The sequence below is a fragment of the Rhea pennata genome, chromosome 3 (genome assembly GCF_028389875.1).
Source record: "Rhea pennata isolate bPtePen1 chromosome 3, bPtePen1.pri, whole genome shotgun sequence".
Taxonomy (NCBI): Eukaryota; Metazoa; Chordata; class Aves; order Rheiformes; family Rheidae; genus Rhea; species Rhea pennata.
This window is the reverse complement of record NC_084665.1, coordinates 14,142,189-14,160,248: the sequence shown is the minus strand read 5'-3', so window position 1 is coordinate 14,160,248 and position 18,060 is coordinate 14,142,189. Positions and strand designations below refer to the sequence as shown.

The following is an 18,060-nucleotide window of genomic DNA, read 5'->3' as shown; positions in this document are numbered from 1 at the left end:
AGCTCACCGGGAGCAGTGGATAGGCTTCTGCTTGCAGCCCCTGTGCTGCTGGTGACTGTGCTTAAATGGGGGCAAGGGTGCCTGGGAGGAGCTGTGCTGGATCGTGGCATCAGGTCCTTGCCCAGTACTCTGACAATTTAGCTAGTAATGAGGGTTTGGGGGACTTTGGCCAGGCAGCCGGGAGCAGGGGCACAGGCCAGGTGTAGCCAGCATGGGCTCCATCTCCAGCGCCAGGGCTGGGGTACGTGCCCACTGCTGCCAGCTCCCCCCACACTGGTGTCCTCTGGCTAGGTGACCAACGAGAAGAGCAGCCCATGCAGGAGAGCCCAGCAGAGCTTTTTCACCCGCCAGCAGCTGGTTATTGCCCAAGGAGATCCACGGATCCAGAGAGGGAGGATGCAGACAGCTACTGCTCCGGAGCTGGTCTCCCCTCCCATGCAAGCAGGCAGTGAGCCTCTTCTTCCCCGGGGCGGAGGAAGCACAGTCCTCCCCATCCGAGGGCAAATGCAAATCCCTGCAATATCCCACTGGGGCGGACTCACTGCTGCGGGGCTTGCCAGGGAGCCGGCACATTGCTGAGCGCAAGGAGCAGCCCGCCGGGCTAGCAAACGCCCGGGGACCAGCGTGCGTGGCCAGGCAGAGCCCAGCTCCTCCAGCAGCCCGCTGCTGCCGTGCACTGAGCGCAGGGCTGGTGTGGGAGGGATAACTCATCCCAGAGCCAGAGCCAGAGGTGTCGGACGGAAAGAGCTCGCCGCAGAGGCAAACTTCACTGCCAGTGCCGCCTTCCTGGAATTGCCGGGGACATCCAGGAGGTGGGAAACCTTTTGAGAGGAGAGCCTTTTTCCCTCAGCAGGATCATGACTCGGGGGTTTCGGTACAGCCTCTTTCTGTTGCTGTTCCTCGTGGCATGCCAGGAGGCGCGGGCTTCCCAGGTGAGCATCGCGGCCGGGCTCGGATGGGGGAAGGAGGACCAGGGCCCCTCTCTTGCAAAAACAGCATGGCACTGACCACTGGGGATGTTTGCAGGAAAATCAGCAGGCTAAGCAGGGGCAGACTGGATATGCCCAGTTTTCTGCGCTGCTGCTCTTTCTCCTGGCTCTCACATTTTCCAAGACCTGAGTTTGTTGCAAAGATATCTGCCTTAGAAATGCTTTCTGGAGCTTTTTGTTTTCTTCTTTTTCCTATCTTTCCAAAGCAGGAATTTCAGGGTAAGCAAGCCTTCTGGATTTCTCTACCTCCCTCTTGAAATCTTCTTCGCTAGTTTACACAGTTCAAGACATGAATATATGTTTCAAGTTCTGTAAAATTCACTCCACCTGTGTCCCTAACAAATGGGTCAGGACTCTTTCTCCACGCTTGCACCCCCAGCCCAGTTGTTCTCCTGGGAAAGTCCAGGCAGAATTTCAGGTGTCCCCAGCATCTCTCCCCGCTGCTTTGTAGCCAGCTGCACCAGCATTTTGAAGGCAGTTGCCAGGCTGTGAGCCCAGATGGTGTTAGCAAGGATGTTACCTTTATAGAGCGTGGTTTCCGTAGGGCTTTTGGTTGAGTCTGATTCCCACAAACACACATTAAATCATGACCAAGCACACAAGAACCAGCGAGCACAACCATTTTAGTGGGAGAGCCAGAGTTTGTGACAGTTAAACATCCCTACAGGCAGTCAGTGGGTGCCCTGAAATCAGACCACGTTCAGATGTGGTGAAGAACTGCTACCTTGCATCTTGTCCTCCAAGCGCACAGAGAGGGTGAAGCAACGGCTGCAAGGCTATTTGCTGGCCCAGGGGGGGATGGTTAGAGACAGGCCTCCTGAGCGATGCTTTGAGAGCCGTCCAAGCCCAGGCTTCTGGCCACATGGGCTCTTTAATAAACCAGTGAATGAGTGGAGGGGTAGGGAAAGGGAGGTGGAAATTTCCCGCCTGGAAGAAGGCATGGCCAAGTGTCCAACAATACTACTGGTAAGGATATGGAGGGTAAAGATAGACCCAAAGCAGGTAAATCCTGCCAAGATTTCTGCTTTTTTTTTGTTAAAGTAACCAATTTACCATTTCCTTTTTTTTTTTTTTTAAGTGCTTCTGTGACACAGGGCAGTTTGGGGTGAGACTGGCCTTGCAGTGGGAGGAAGGTGAGCAGGTTGGGCACAGTGGGAAGTGAGTGAGGCCATTAGGTTGTTTATTCATCGGACAGGATCAGGCCATTCTGGTGTTAGCAGTCACAGGGGCATGCAGTTTAGAGGTCTACATTTTTTTTCCTCCATAGACCTTCAATAGCCATCGCAAAGGCACTTACCCACACTTTGTGCACCAGACTAGTGACAGGACCTGGAGGCCGACAGTCCTCCTTCTGCAAGGGTTCAGCCCAGGCAGAAGCGCTTAGCCCAAGCCTTTCTCCCCAGCAACCAAACAGAGGGATGTGGAGCCCCTTGTTTTCTCCATTTGCTTTGCCTTTGCGTGCTTTGCCCAGCAGACGCATGGACCAATTCAGAGCCAAGACTCTGATGGCTTGGGCTTCCCCAGGAACGCTTCCTCGTTGAAAAGAAAAGCTTTGTCTAGGATGGAAATGAAGCTCTGCAAATCTTTGAGGTGCAGAAATGACTACTTTGCTTTGCTCAGCTCTTGGTCTTTTTTTTTTAGTTTTTTTTTTTTTTTTTTGGTTTTAAGTTAGTTCTGCAGGAAACCTATAATAAAGATGCCCATCTCCTGAATGAGTCAGTCCCTTGGTAGCTATTAGTTTGCAGGCAAAAGTCCCACAAGTGTTTCTGGCTCCAGAAGAACTCACAAGACATCTGTTTTCCTATTATTTTGTAATATGGAAGTGGGACACAGACCTAGTTCCAGCAGGACTAAATATGAGTTATGGCATCTCTCCCAGGACTAACAAAGTGATTACAGCTCTGCTTGTAGCATTAAAGTGCTGCATTATCCTCTTAAACATCGGAAGCAGGCTTGAGCTAAGGATTTCTCTCACAGGCTAAAAAACCCTTGCATCTGGTCACATGGAAAAAAAACAAAACAAAAAAATGCCATATCTGAGAAGATCTTTGATGCTGCAGAAATCTTGAAAAGACCATTCTCATAGAGCCAGTGCAGGCTGTTTGCAAGCAGGCTAGGTCCTGGGTCCTATTCCTGCTTCAGAGCTAGTGGAGTCATATACTAAAATCATGTCAGGAACCGCAAGCTCAAAGGGGTGGAGGAGGTGATGTTGCTCCTCCTTCACACGGCACAACCACTGCTCCTGGGGCTCATGCAACAAGGTTGTTTTCCATGGCAACATCAAACAGTGAGGAGCAGCTCACGAAACAGCAAGTCTTGACAATGATTTGGGTCAGGGAGGTGGATTCTTGCCACAAAGCTCTCCGTGACACTGCGAAGCACCCATGTGGGTACTGAGATATCTACCAGCTGCTTTCCAGTGTCACTTTCCTAAAATCTATTTGCTGGGAGACCTTCTCCCGGACAGGGAGTTTCCACCAGGTATTCTCCTATTTGAAAGCCATCATAATCATCTTGGTAACTCTTGCACAAAGCACTTTTTACAAGGACTAGCTGTGGTAGCAAAGTTGCTGCTGCTCTTGTGTGCAACTATCACAAGACACAAGGCCTATAGATTACATTTGGTTGCGAGGAAGCCAGTCCTCTGGGTGTTACAGAGCAGTTTCCAGATCTGTGTAGACCATAGAGTTTTCTTTCTACTGCCTTTCTGGAGGCTGTGAAGAACTGAGAGGGAACAAACCCTCTTCCCAACCTGTCCATGACAGTGGCATAAGGAGGTGTCTCTACTGGAAGGTGATGGATGTATACAGCTCTAGACATGCTCCAGCAGGCAGGTCACTTCCATAAAGACATCTACACTACTCTCAAAATGTTAAGAAACCCCACCATATTCCATTTGGGCCTGCTTGGACACCACACAATGAGTTCAGAGAGTCATGTAGGGGTTCCCCTGTTCAAATCTTGCACGGGGACAGTAGGTTGGAGCAGCAGGTGGAAACCAGGGAAGCAGGAGAGAGGAGGAAGGGGTAAATGCTTGGCCTATGTCCCTGCACATTCTCTACAGGGGAAGCAGTCTGGGGGCATTTGAGGCACCGGCTCTTCCTGTTGAACTAGTGGTTTCATCTTTGCAGAACTGCCTAAACAAGCAGCAGCTCCTGGCTGCCATCCGCCAGATGCAGCAGCTGCTGAAGGGGCAGGAGACGCGCTTCACTGAGGGCATCCGCATGATGAAGAGTCGGCTGACTACACTGCAGAACACAGTGACCAAAGCTGCCCTGGACCCTCCTGCTGGTAAGGCCATGGGCTATCTGTGGCGTTGGTTCCAGCTTGCATGGCTCTCCAGGCACTGTCTGCTGCCTAACTGCTCTGCCTCTCTCTGGGGACAAAACCAGATGCAGAGCCCATCCTTTCATCCTTGGGCAGGGCTGCCCCAGGGAGGGGGCTGGATAGCTCCACAGCTGGGTCCTAGATCTCACCATCAGCTGGGGTCCTCTGAGAAGGCAGACTCCTGCATATTTATTGAGCATCCTGGGTCCCAGCCTGCCTGCCGTTTGGCTGTGACCAGCAGGAGAAAAGACTGGACTGTGGGTGGATGAAGCACTGAGCATCCATCCTTGTCTCCCATCCCCAGTTGTCACCCCCAGCTCTGCCCCAGATAGTTGCTGGTAATGTGTAGACACTTTTTGTGGATACAAATGGTTTCCCCAAAAGCCTAGCAGTGACTCCTCCAAGCATGAAAGAGGGAAAGGATTTTTCATGCGCAGATAGGTAAGCCTGGGTCGGGTGGATCCCCATCACTGCCCCCCTTCTGGGAATGCTGTGCATCCATCTTCCTCTTCCTCCAGCTTCTTACTCACCACTTCATTCCTGGCCCTGGGAAGCACCTTGGGATCCAGTTACTGTTGGTGCCCTGAGCAGAGTTTGGTCAAGCACATGGTTCAGTGTGCAGTCAATGCAGCCCTTTATAAAACAGCTCCAGTTACCTTTATAGAATCAGAAGATTACTGAGGAGAGCAGGAAGTTCTGGAGATCTCTGATCTGATCCCATGCTCAGAGCAGGGACAAGCAGATCAGGTAGCTCACGGCTATGTCCAGTTGAGGTTTGGGTATCCCCAAGGATAGAGATCCCACAGCCTTCCTGGGCTCTTGTTCCTGTGTTGGCCACTCTTGTGGTGAAAATATTTTTCCTGATACCTAACTGGAGTTTTCCATGTCACAGCTGGTACCTATTGCACCATGTCCACCCACTGTGCACCTCTGAGAAGCAGCTGGTTCTACCTCCTCTATCACCCCCCATCAGACAGTGGAAGATGCAAAGAGATCATTCCTTTGCCTTCCTTTCTCCAGGATGACAAATTCAGCTCCCTCACCTTCTCCTCTTACATTGGGCACTCCAGTCCCCATCGTGTGGGTGGCCACCACTGGACTTGCTCCAGTATAATGATTTTTCTGTTGTTTGGGGGCTGGGAGAGGGGACAGAATTGGACACAGTACTCCAGATATGGTCTCACAAGTGTGAATTGTGAGTTTTAGAATCCCTGAACATCCTCATGCTAAAATGCTCCCAGTTGACACTGGCATCTGGAGCATCACCATGGCTTTGCTCAGGTTGTAACTTTACAGATGCTGGTGTGTACTGGCAGATGACCCTCTTCCTATGCAGATTCAGCTGAGGGCAGCTCTATCTCTTTCTGTAACAGGCACCACTGCCAAGGGGTCCTGGGAAGTGCTCCTTTCGAGACTGGTATCGAGGAAGGTTGCTGGAGTTTTCTTTAAGCCTCTGAGCCTGGGAAATGGAGACAGTTCCTAAGGCAGAGCTCTCCCTGGAACCTGGGCACCAGCTCTGGGCTAAGATGCCCAGTAAAAGCAATGGTCTTGTATGCAGCTGCACCATTGCCACTGAAGGACTGATGTGCATGCATGCCAAATGCTACTTTTTTCTTTGGGATGTGTCTTGACTGGGCCTCACTTAATTCTCTTCCACTCAGACAGCAAGCAGTAGGCCTTGGATGTTCAAAACCATGCTCTGTGGTGTTTCCTGTTTGAACAAAATGGGTGCAAAATCAGATGAACTCTCAAACATCGACAGCAGGGAGTGCTTTAACCACAGAGCTTGAGCAGAATGTCTGCTGAATTCCTCTCATTTTCTGATAAATACTTGGCTCAAACTCAAGCAACTCTCCAGCCTAGTAAGATATGGGAAGATTCAAGAGCCCTTGCTCAAGCCATACAGTTAGCTGTAAAGCAGAGAGCTCTTGGCATGCTACTGAGGAAGAGTAGGCTGAAAAATTACATCTGCAACAAAAAAAACCCACAGTTTTCTTGCCTGGATCATGAAACCTGGATGGTCAGCAAAAACCCTTCCTAGAAAGGGCAGAACTATGCTGTTGCAAAGGTAGAGACATCTCAATCTGGCCCAGCATCAGTTCAGGCAGCTGTAGGAAAAATCATTTATGCAGTCAAGAAAAGGAGTCTCCTCTTGCATGGGAAATGAAAATATTGCTTGGGAGCAAGACTGGCGTGCGGTAAAAGGTTATGCTGCTTAGCAGCACCCAACGGCCGTGCTGACTGTGCAAGGCTCGTACATGAGATCAGGAGGACAAGGCATGGGGCACCATTGGTCTTCTGGTGCAGCAGCCAGACTGTGGCAGTGGCATCTTTGCAGTGTGGTAAGGAGTAAACTCCACTCTCCCTGCTCCTTCCCGGACTGGCACAACTCTTTGGTCTTCAAAGGATCATGCAGATTCACGGAGAGCAGGTCCATGAGGGGGTGGGTAGCTAATAGGATAAAGAAGGGATGCTCACTCACCCCACCTGAACTGCTGCGGGGCTGCTCAGCTCTGTGCATCTCTTCTTGGCTTTCTCTTCAGGGTTGGATATTAATGATTAGCCTCTGCATAGCTGGAAAATCATAGAAGCAGCTGTTAAAGAGATTTGGTCTTGTACGCTGGAGGAACTGGGTAAACTGTGTCTCAGGTGAAGTTAGAGACAGTCAAGATAAGTCGATCTTATCTGAGAGCACTGACTGAACATTGCATGGGTTGTTTTCTACTGTATTTGAATGCCTAATGAACCGTGTGGCCATGCTAGGACTCTAATAAAACGATTGGGCAGAACAGCAAATATTGGTCAGCAATGGGCACTGGCCCATTGTGTTTGCCTGGTTCCTTCCTGAGAGCTTGTAAACCTTGCCTCTGTAATATCGGTTTCCTTGTTTGACAACAGGCCTTCCAGACTGTGGTAGTGACCATTAACCCAGCAGGTTCACAGGGACTCTCCCCACCTCCTTGCACACTGGGATGGCAGGGCAGGTGGAAAGGAGCAGAGTCTAGGGGGATAGGAGAGCTGTCAAACGCCAGGGCCCTTCGATTAAAGAACAAGCTACACCTGAGTAAGCCAGGTGCAACACCTCAGTGAGTGTCATGCTTTCCCTGTTAAACTGATTTAAACTCTGCCCCCTGCTTCTTTCTCTTCTTCCTCCTATCCTGTATTAGGAGGGGACTGTGGGTGGCCAAGGTGCAGTGGCTCTAGCAAGCTTTGCTGCAGCCCTACTTTCTCCTTCTTTGCATGTGCAGTGGTGTCTCCCTGGGTCTACCCAAGGAATTATGCTTGAAGCTGAATTGGGAGTGATGCTTATAGGGGCATTTGCAAATCTGGTGCTGCCTAGCCATCAGCATGTTGCCATTGCCCACCTAGGCAATCATCTCTTAGCAGGGTAATTTTGCAGGTGGTTTTAGGACTGGTGATGATAGGTGTCACAGCTTTTGGAGGGCTTAATCTATCAAAGTTTTTATGAAGAGAAAGGAGATTAAGCTCTAAACAGGGCAGAAGGTGAATAAGGAGTGCATGGGTAGATTTTCAGCATGTAAACTGTTCTTGCTGCAGGCTGAAGAGCTGCTCACACAAAGAGTATTTGGTCAAGTCCTCCCTCCATGGGGATGCTGTCTAGGAGGCTACTGTGGAAGTTGCTCTCTGGGGGTATTTTGGATGTGTGTTACAGTTATGGCTGAGACAGCTCTGCTCTCTCAGCTGCTAAACCACACGGATGGTGAGTGATTGCTAGCATGAAGGATGCAAGTAATTCTGCACACAGGCTGGCTGCCTACTTTGATAGAGTAGTCTCTGTGAGATAAGGTGTGTTTGCAAAACAGGTGAAAGCTTTGACCTCCTGTGCTTTGGTTTATTTTCTTAAAGGCTTGCCTCCTGCAGCTTATGCTTTGAGGTCAGATGGTGGTGTGCTGGGTCCGTCTGAGTAGTGCCTTATTGCTGCCCCTTCCAACTCCTGGATCAGAGCTTATTTTCTGTGTATGAGGCTGTTGGTGCTGGCTGTCACCAAATGGGGCATCCTATCTCTCTCCCTTAGAAACTGTGCAGTATTTTCCCATGTGTGCTTGAGTGTGTCCTTCAACTGCCTACAAAGCAAGGGAGTAGCTGCTCTAATCCTGCCTGCTCCTTCTTATCTCTCCAGAAGCACGTGTGAATACCTAACCGCTTATATTCCCCATGGTGCCTTTGCAGTGTCCTGCCCTGCCCTACTAGCTCCTGTGGATGGACGGAAGTTTGGTACGAAGTATTTGGTGGACCATGAAATCCACTTCACCTGCAACCCAGGCTTTGAACTCCTGGGCTCCAGCACACGGATATGCCAGGCAAATGGCAGCTGGACTGGAGAGGAACCTCAATGCAAAGGTACTTTCTCTTCCAATTTGAAGATGGGAGACCTCATCACCACACAACTCCAGAAGTAGTAAGCATGTGTATCTGCAGATGAGAGGACAAAAGGGACATTTTGGGGAGTTGATCTGCTACATGTTTTTCGGCCAGTTCTTAGCATCCTGTGTGCACACTGGCAATACCAGCCTGGGAATCTGGCACTTACCTCCACAGCATTCAGGTCTTTATGCTGTGGACCTTAAACACCAGTGGCCTGGGGGTGAGAAACATCATTGTTTGCCTTCTGCTCTCAATAGGTTTTATGAAATCCAGCATTTGTTGCTGAGCTTTGTCAGTACTGCTCCAGAAGTCATTCAGCATCTGCCTGTCTTTTGTGGAGTATATTTTGAGTACTGGTAATAAGAGATGCTGCCACATGCATCAGATTTCTAGAGAAGCACAGGATGTTTCATAGCCCAGATGACTGTCCCATCTGTCTTCTCTTGAATTGGAATGTTTTTAGATTTTGGTGCTGAGAGCTGATGATCTGAGCATAAAATAAAGCTTCAATATACAACTTATTTCATAATAAAAATCAGTGCCCAGAAGTGACTGGCACAGCCCATTATAATAACTCCCTTCAAATGCTTGGCCAGAAAGCTGCCTTCCCATCAGTGCATGACAGGTTGAATCTGGCAAACAAGAATGCTGGATATAATTGCCTTTGCTAAAAATATTTCCTGGGGAAAAAATAAATGTGTTAGCTGCTGTTTGGTTAGTGCATTTGCACAGAAAAGGATAGTATGGTCTTATTTAAGAGTGCATTTTGTAAAATGACTAGAGCATGAAGCTGAAGTGTTGCCTACAGTGCTTGTTATGCACCGTCATGCATTTGGGTCCAAGGCAGTATGTCTGGGTCCTAATGCAGGCTCTGTATGGCAATTGGTAGAGTCTCTTGTCCCATCCTTCCCAAGCTGACAATGTATGACATCTTCCCAAGTAGGTTTCTAGTTCTGGCCTACACTATTGCAACCAACAAGAAGACAGGTATTTTGTTGCCAGGTACTGCTTGTTCTCAGGAAGAATCTCATTGGGGCAGGAGGGTCGTATTGAACAGGGATCCTTTATACCTCTTTGCCTAGATCTTTCCATGGCAGCTGTTTGCCATGTCCAGTTGTAAGAGCAGGATGCTATGGCAAGACGGATTCCTGGGATCTATCAAATGGGCAGGTACTTCAGTTGTCCCCAAGTCCCCCTTACTAGTGATAAGGTCTCTGAATTTCATCCCCTGGCCAGAGCTTATGGTCCTCACACATCCTCCCTGTCCCTATGCTCAGGTTTCACTTTTTGGCTTCTCCTGCTCTCTAACTTTGCAGTGAGCCAAAGTCTTCAGCTGCTGCAGTTCTTAAAGTTCCAGCTCCAAAGGCATGTTATTTCACAAGGTCTTCTCTCCAACCATGGTTCTGGAGAGAAGCTAGAAATTACAGCTGAAAGCTAACCTAGAAGCTCAGCAACTAGAGATGAGGGGAAGAAGACGGCCTCAATTCTTCCTTCTAAGGCAGAGAGTCATTGTCTTTAGAAAAACTTGATGAGTTTTCAGCCTTTGGAAAGGGAAGAGTTGCTTGAAAACACCTCTTAATAACAAAGCCAAACCCACTTTCTTGTGCTTTGCTACAATCTCATCTGACCTCAAAGAGCGGGTATTTTGTAATGTTTTTTCTCAGAGCCTGCTCTCTGCAATCAGTCAGTGCCTTGCACTTCCAGCATGTATGATGAGCCACAAATGAAGCAAGGGTTGTGTGGAAGGGAATGTTAGAGGCAGCTCTTGTTGAAATATTGGCATTGGCTTGTGGAAACCCCCAGGAGAAATCCTGGAGATGCTCTGCCAACAGCACTGCTTGAAGCCTGTCATTCATGGGCTGCTCTGTTCTTTGTCCTGTTGGAGAGGAGGGCTGTGCTTAGCTCCAGAGAGGCACTGCTGAGTGCAATATGTAGTCCATTGGACAAATATTACAACTGTTTCCAACTGATGAAGGTGGGCCTTGTGAAGCCCCCCTACTTTGGGGACCAAGGAAGAAAGTCTCGTGCTAGGTAGATATCTCATGATGCCAGTGCCTTGCATGCACAGCTCTGTGTTCAGACTTGCTTCCAAGAGATGCAGCAGGAAAATGTTCTATCAAGGTCAGAGTGAAGGACTGAAACAACAGTTCCTGCAATCTTAAATAAATCATTCAGGTAACACTCATGAAAGGGACCCAGACTTCTTTGGATGATCACAGAACTGGTAGCCATCCTCCCTAGTCATGATGAAATGCACTGATTTTTTTCAAGCCATTACAGCAAACCACATGCACGCATTGTGGACTGGCAACAGAACTAGCAGGCAAAGAAGTTACATGCTGACTATCCTCAAATCCCTCTATCATATGCAAACATTGCACTGAGGCAGTGTTATATCAGAAACAAAAGCCTGTGTTTGAGTTTGATGCCTGCAAGCTGAATTGCATTGTTTGCCCTACCCGATGCCAGGTATGGGTATGACCTTTCCTGTCTGCAGTATCACTCCCTGTGGTAAATATTTCTTTCCCCTCTACAGGAAATAGAGGGCAAGAAAGGTGGCCAGTACCCACCTGGCATGGGCTCCCGGGTGTCTGCTGCCTGGGTGAATTCCCTGTAGTGCTGAGAGCTTACACCGCTATTCTCCAGCAGCACACTGGCTTCTTCCAATGAAAGCATCTTGAGAGATTATCTCTCTCTCTCCAGACCTGCTGACAGTCTGGACATGTAGGAGAACAAGAAAAGCTAGGGACAGGGGCTCAGAACCACTTAATTCTCTAGGCTTGCTATTGCCCTGAGGAAGAAAAGTTTCTTTAGGTAGCTGTTGGGATGAGTGAATGGTTGGTTACAAAACCCTTTGTGGCCCTCCCTCAAGGAATATTTGAGCATGTCATGGCCTTCCAGCTCTCAGGACTGAGCCAAGCGACTTGTGTCTTGCAGGCAGTAAGTCCAAGGCTGAAGGAGGAAGAGGGGGACAATGCTCTTTGACTTCTTGGTCAGCAACTTCATAGTCTGTTGGACCCAGGGTATTTGGGGTATGCTATTGATGACACACCAGCCCAGCTTGTGGTAGATGCTGAGGGTTGTTCCAGTTCAGTCTGGTTCTCTGCATTTCCCCACCACTGATATCTTATGGGAAATATATAGTCGGAACAGTTTAAATTGCTTTGATTTAGATTCCCAGAGAAGTTCTGCCTGGCCTGTATCTGGAGAGAATTTGGGTTTGTTTTCCCACTGGGAAGAGCCCCTCCTTTGAGGGGTCAGAGGTGCTCTCCCCCCTCTAACCCCATGGAAACACCAGTTTTAGCTTGAAATAACTTGGATAAGAAAGTCAGGTACCCCTGCTGTGAGGCATCCCTCCAAGCTCAGATGCTGGGTTACTTCCACAAAACACAACTGGGGGAGAGCTGTCCTGCCTTACTAATTTTCCAGAGGTGATGGCACCATTTGTAGCCAATGGAGAGAAATCACTTCCCATCTGAGACCTACTTCTCCCAGTCAAATGCTAAACCCACCAGGCTGGGCCGTGCAGTGTTGAGGATTTCATAACCTCTTCCACCTTATCTAAATCATTCCAATATTTGTCTAAGTCATCTCTCAGCTGAGTGGCACTCCTGGGGGCTGGTTTCTAAAAAGATGTGGCTTTCTCTCATGGCAGGTATCAGTAAGTGCTCTAGTCACCCATGTCAGAACGGCGGGACGTGCGTGGATGGCCAGAACCAGTACGAGTGCCTCTGCCCACAGGACTGGACCGGAGTGAACTGCCAGTATCAAACGCAGACGGGTGCGTGAGCTGCTTCCCCAGGGAAGAAGAGGGGAATGAAGCTCAGGTGTGCCACCCAGAGCCTCTTCCCCTTGAGTACAACCCCTTGGTGCTGGTTTGTCCCACAGTGAGGTTTCAAGGCCTCTACCCTGCTGTCCCAGCTCTAACGCTGTCCTAACTTTTTGTGTGCAGCAGCTTCCTGACTTTTGAGGCCATTAAAGGGCACCCAAAGTCAATGCAGGCTTTTGTGTGGTCTGAAAGGCAAAGCAGGATTTGAATTAGGACACCCAAGGGAGCAGGAAGGAAGATCAGATGAAAAAAACTATGGATTGCAAATGAAAATGGAAGGGCTCACTCCTAAAAAAGCCCTCTGGTACATTTTGCCCCCCTATCTCACTTCAAAACCCAGCTCCTCATGCCAAGGCCACTTGCACAAAAGAGGTGCAGCAGCTCAGGTGAGCTGGTGCTCACTGCTGTGCACTACCTGAGTGCAGAGCTGTCCCTTTTCCCCACAGTGCCCCCCACCCGGAGCGTCACCAATGACCCTGCTTTCAGCCGCAAGCCCCGGTGTGCTAAGACTGACCGGACCCAGCACTGCAGCTGCGAGGCAGGTTTCCACATGAGCGGCACGGTGGACAACGGCATGTGCCAGGGTAAGTGGGTGGTGGAGCATGGCCACGTGCTGTCACTGCACTAGGGATGGCCGCGGGCCGCTCACCTGGAGCATGGCACAGTTGTGTTTTCTCCCTGCAGACATCGATGAGTGTGAGGTCTACAAGCTGGAGGGGGCCCCTCGCCTCTGCATGCACACCTGCATCAACATCCCCGGTTCCTATCGTTGCGCCTGCCCCCATGGCTACAACCTCCTCAGCGATGGGAAAAGCTGCGAAGGTGAGGTCCCCCATGAATCTCAGTATAGTTTTACAGACAAATATTTTTATAGGATGAATGTGGAGGAAGGGAAAAATAACATCATTAAAACACTGGTAAATACCCAACACTAGGGCAACTTTATAATGAACATGAGCGCTATTGCAGCCATGGCTCTGTCCACCAAAATGCTTCTATGATGCTCTCAGAGATAGCAGACAAATACACAATTTAAAATAGGCACCAAGCATTAGACTTCAGAGGCCAGTTTGGAGATTGACAACTCCTTTTTCTAAACCAGGACAGTTAAGGTGTGAAGGGTAAACAATATGCAGCAGGTAGACATGGTGGCCAGAATTGCTTGCATAAAAATTTGCTGAAAAGCTTTGTGCTGTATAAATGGTGAGGACTGCCTAAAAGGCAATTCACATGAAAAGAGTATGCTTTCTTTTTTTTCTAAGTTGTTACCACAGTTATTGCATGGTTTGATAGCATCTTAGTGATGTTTCCAACAAATATCTTCATTATTTATAGGTAGGTAAATAGATTTAGTGTGTTTGCGTACTTCATAAACAAAAATACAATGTCTCAAACAACTTAGCAGAAAGTTAGGAAAATAAATTGTCCTGCTGCTGCTGTGAATTTCTTATGCTTTTCTGACATCCCTGGCTAGCCCTGGGGCAGTTAACCTGCAGGCAGAAGCAGGGGGAAGAGATGAGAGAGACAAGAAGTGGCAGGAGAATGTGACTGAAGTGTTTTCAGCAAAAGCTGATTATTTTGATCAGATTTGATCTGGTTGCTTTACAGACATAGATGAATGCGCTCTGTCCCAAAATAACTGCACAAGGGGGACCACATGCATCAACACAGGAGGGGGCTTTCAGTGCGTCAGCTCAGAGTGTCCCCAGTCCAGTGGCAACATCAGCTATGTGAAAACATCGCCCTTGTAAGTATAACAGGAAGAGAAGGGGAATGGATCTGTCATGTTTTGGGGGCATGCTGTGAAACCTAGGCCACCACATGCCACATTTTCAGGTCTGGCAGCTTTGATTTGAGCATCCTTATGTCTCTTGGGACTCACCTGAAACTTTTTTCCTTTCCTCATCAGCCAGTGTGAACGCAATCCCTGCCCAATGGACAGCAGAGCCTGCCACCATGCACCCAAAACCATCTCTTTCCACTACCTCCCCCTGCCATCTAACCTGATAACTCCTACTCCCCTCTTCCGCATGGCGACCGCCTCTGCTCCCGGCCGGCCAGGGCCGGACAGTCTGCGCTTTGGGATTGTGGGAGGCAATAACAGAGGGCACTTCGTGATGCAACGGTCAGACAGACAGACCGGGGAGCTGATCCTCGTGCAAAGCCTGAAGGGCCCCCAGACAATAGAAGTGGATGTGGACATGTCCGAGTACCTGGACCGTGCTTTCCAGGCAAAGCACATGTCCAAAATCACAGTCTTTGTGTCTCCCTATGAGTTCTAGAGGAGGCAGGGAGTGGCAGCCAGAAAGCCAGCAGCTCGTGGCTGGTCCTGCCCATCCACCACCTTCTCCTAGCACTTGTGCAAATGAAATGAACTGCCTTCGTCACCTAATAACCACCTGTGCCCTGGGAGAGCACCAGCAAACAGTGAGAGGCCATGGCACTGTAATTGCTCAGAGAAGCACAGCCTTCAAAGCCCAGACCAAAGAGATGAGGGTACCTGAGGTGACTTCAGCATTTGGATGATCTCACAAGCTTGCTTGTTCTCATAATGACATTCCCTTTTCAGCATCTTCTGCAACTCACACAGCCAAAAGCCCTAACCCTTGAAGCAGATGTGTAACAGAGAGGCTTCAGATGGTAGCTTGAGCAGAAGCCTCTCTGCAGTTAACCATCTTCTCCTCTAGATTAAGGTTGTTTTGTCTGAGTCTCCAGGCTGGTTTTACACTCTCAAACATGGAAAAACAGCAAATGAAGTGCAAAAGAAATCATGTGCTCTCCAATAACAAGCAGCTGTTCCACCGCAGAAACTTGGCGAACCCTATGGGTGGGAATTGCAATGGGCTATCTGCTTACTGAGACAAAAGAGAGAGATGTACTCATCAGGAGGAAGTATACCGTGAGGCCTGTGCCAAGTAGGATTTTATCTTCTTCCAAGGCTCAGAGAGATGTCCCATAGCCTTTGTGCCTCCACAGTGCAGAAAACAGTGGATGGAAATTAAAGCCTTTATTTTCTTTTTAGTACTTCCTTCTGCAAAGTAGTTAAGCTGGTACAGCCAAGAGGAGAAAGGAGATAGCACAACAGAGCTCAGTCATAGTGGCTACTACTCTTCAAGCTTGCCCAGGCTTGTTTGTACTGACCACAGCCTAACAAGAGCATGACTATGCTCCCCTTTGAATGATGAAAAACCTGCATTAGCCTATGAGGTGTTCCAGCTGTTTCAACAAAGCAAGGTGGTTCACTTCTCTTAGAGTAGACCAAGACTGGAAAACTACCAGTCTGGACTTACAGCCCGCAGCTAAGATTTCAGCATTGCATAGTGTTCAGGTCTCAGGACACTGGAGATGGCACCCAGTGAGCTGTAAGACAATGCTGTCAGTGCATGTCACTGTAAGACAATGCTAAAACTATGGGTTTAGTATAAAGTATATTGCACTTGTAGCCCTCAGTACATGTAACAAACTCAAGAAGTCAAAATCCATTCCAGCCTTTGCTCACAGACTATTTTCTAAATAGCAATTTCAGAGCGAGACCACACGAAAATCAAGTAGCCATTTTTCATTTCACAGATGGAGGGAAGTAAGTGCTATCTTCAGCTCTTGAAACAAACTCTGTTCCCAGTTTCTTATAAATTCAAGGCATAACTTTGGGAGTCAGTTATCCTGAGGAGTCACTGGAGATGCACAGGGAGGACTTTATCTGGTATGCTGTATAGAAACAGCTGGTGAGAAGTTGCACTTTTCAACTCTTCTTTCATTATGATAGTCCATGATCTTATCCCTATGATAATATATCTTGTGTTGCACCTAGCTGGTTCTCAGTATCCTCTTCAGGAAGAGGACACCAGTGTCAGGCAAAGAAGGGAGAAGTCCAAAGAAGACACACTGGACTTAAGCAGTTGGTATCACATGTGAGAAACTGGAACTGGAAAAAGTAGTAATTGGTGCAAGGATTGTGAGGACCTAGGGGGGCAGAGCAGCAAGTAGTGCAGAGAAAGATCAGTTCCTAGGTAGTGACCTCCCAGCCCCTTCAGCCTCTTCAGCTTGGAAATGTGGGACCAAGTCTTGGCCAATCTTTGGAGCATTGTGAGTGTGCCACAAGAAGAGCAAATGTTACTTGACTGAAGAATTGTTACACTCTAGAAATTGCATACAACTGCACAAAATCTGCATGTCCACTCACCCCACCTTACTTTTAACAAGCAGATTTGGTATGCCTTCAACCAGCAAAGTGGCCAAGTATGCTGGGACCAATAAGCATCGAATCAATGTCAGTATCTCCTCTGCGCAATGGAGAGCTTTTTGTCTCAGTGCTTTTGGAAGTGGTTGACCCAAGCACTGTTTTCACCCTGAAGTACAGGCTAGTGGATAGCACAGTGCTCTGGTCCCCTTCAAGTGTTTTAAACAGCTCCTGCCCCATGAAGTAGTCAGCCACAATGCCAAGTGCTGCAGAATGGCTCAATCTTCTCCTGCATTTCCTTTGCATGATGATGGGCTAAGATCTGTGCTACAGCACGTTCCCATGTTTCAGCTGATGGGCAGCAACTCCTTAAACCTCTTGAACATGGTCATGCGCATTCATCTACCCAAGACCACAGGGAAGGCCTCTGTAAGTTTGTATGAACGTGTCATGCAGCAGGCAGAGGGAAACTATTTCAGCTGCATTTGGTACTTGCATTGAGGGAACTCAAGGTGTGAACATTCCATTTTTAATAAACCACTGCCTCCACTGTCAGTTATGTTTAGGCAGCTCTAGGAAGCACTAGCTCAGATTCAGCAGTTCAGCTTCTGTTCTTTGCATATGCAGACATAACAACACATGCACATGGGGAGGCACCTCTGACTTATCACCCCTTTCATCCTTAGGTACCTGTTCCTCAAGTGCAGAGCTTGTGCATTTTAACCACAAAAACACAATGTTATGCATGTTTCTTTACTATAATGGTTTTAATACAATTAAATCATGATATAGCCTTTCAGCAGGTGCAGAATGGAATAAAGTACTTGATGTGTCTGTGGTTTGCTCCTGCTCCTTGTGTGGCTGAGAAAGCCATGTGCAGTGTGGGTTTTATAGTGAGAGGGACTGCTCACCTCCAAAACAACCCTGGAGGCAGAAAACTCCTGTCCTTGGAGGGAGGTGGGGGACTGGATTGAGGGAGTGATTTTACCACTAAGCTGCCTTGGTTATTTTCATTTTTCTGCTTTATAATGTTTGGAAGCAGACAGTGGTTGCTTCTGGTTGTTTTTTCTGAGGCAAACTGGTGACTTTAGTGTAAATAGGGGGCCTTGTAGCTGCTACTGAGTTATGACTATGGCACCAAGAAAAGACTAGCCTGGCAGCTGCCTACAGGAGGTCTCACCACAATCAGAGTGGGATTTGGGCTGGAAGCCTTGGGACATCTGCTCTGCTGGGACTGCAACGGTAAGAAGGTCCCAGCCCAAACAAGAATGGTTTCTTAGGTCGCTCTTTGGCATGAGCATGCTCATGTCCCTCTAGAGCCAAAGTAAGAAGTGTTTGCAGCCAGTCAT

At 48.5% G+C, this 18,060-nt stretch overlaps 1 protein-coding gene across 1 annotated transcript; it reads left to right on the top strand.

Moving 5' to 3' along the window:
* Positions 1–485: 485 nt before the first annotated feature.
* FBLN7 (fibulin 7) lies at positions 486–17,536 on the top strand. The gene is made up of 8 exons (XM_062573535.1): positions 486–932; positions 4,121–4,280; positions 8,508–8,678; positions 12,358–12,483; positions 12,978–13,115; positions 13,216–13,353; positions 14,140–14,278; positions 14,441–17,536. Exons 1-8 carry the CDS (start codon positions 858–860, stop codon positions 14,811–14,813), a joined length of 1,320 nt encoding a protein of 439 aa, XP_062429519.1. The 5' UTR covers positions 486–857; the 3' UTR covers positions 14,814–17,536.
* Positions 17,537–18,060: the final 524 nt, after the last annotated feature.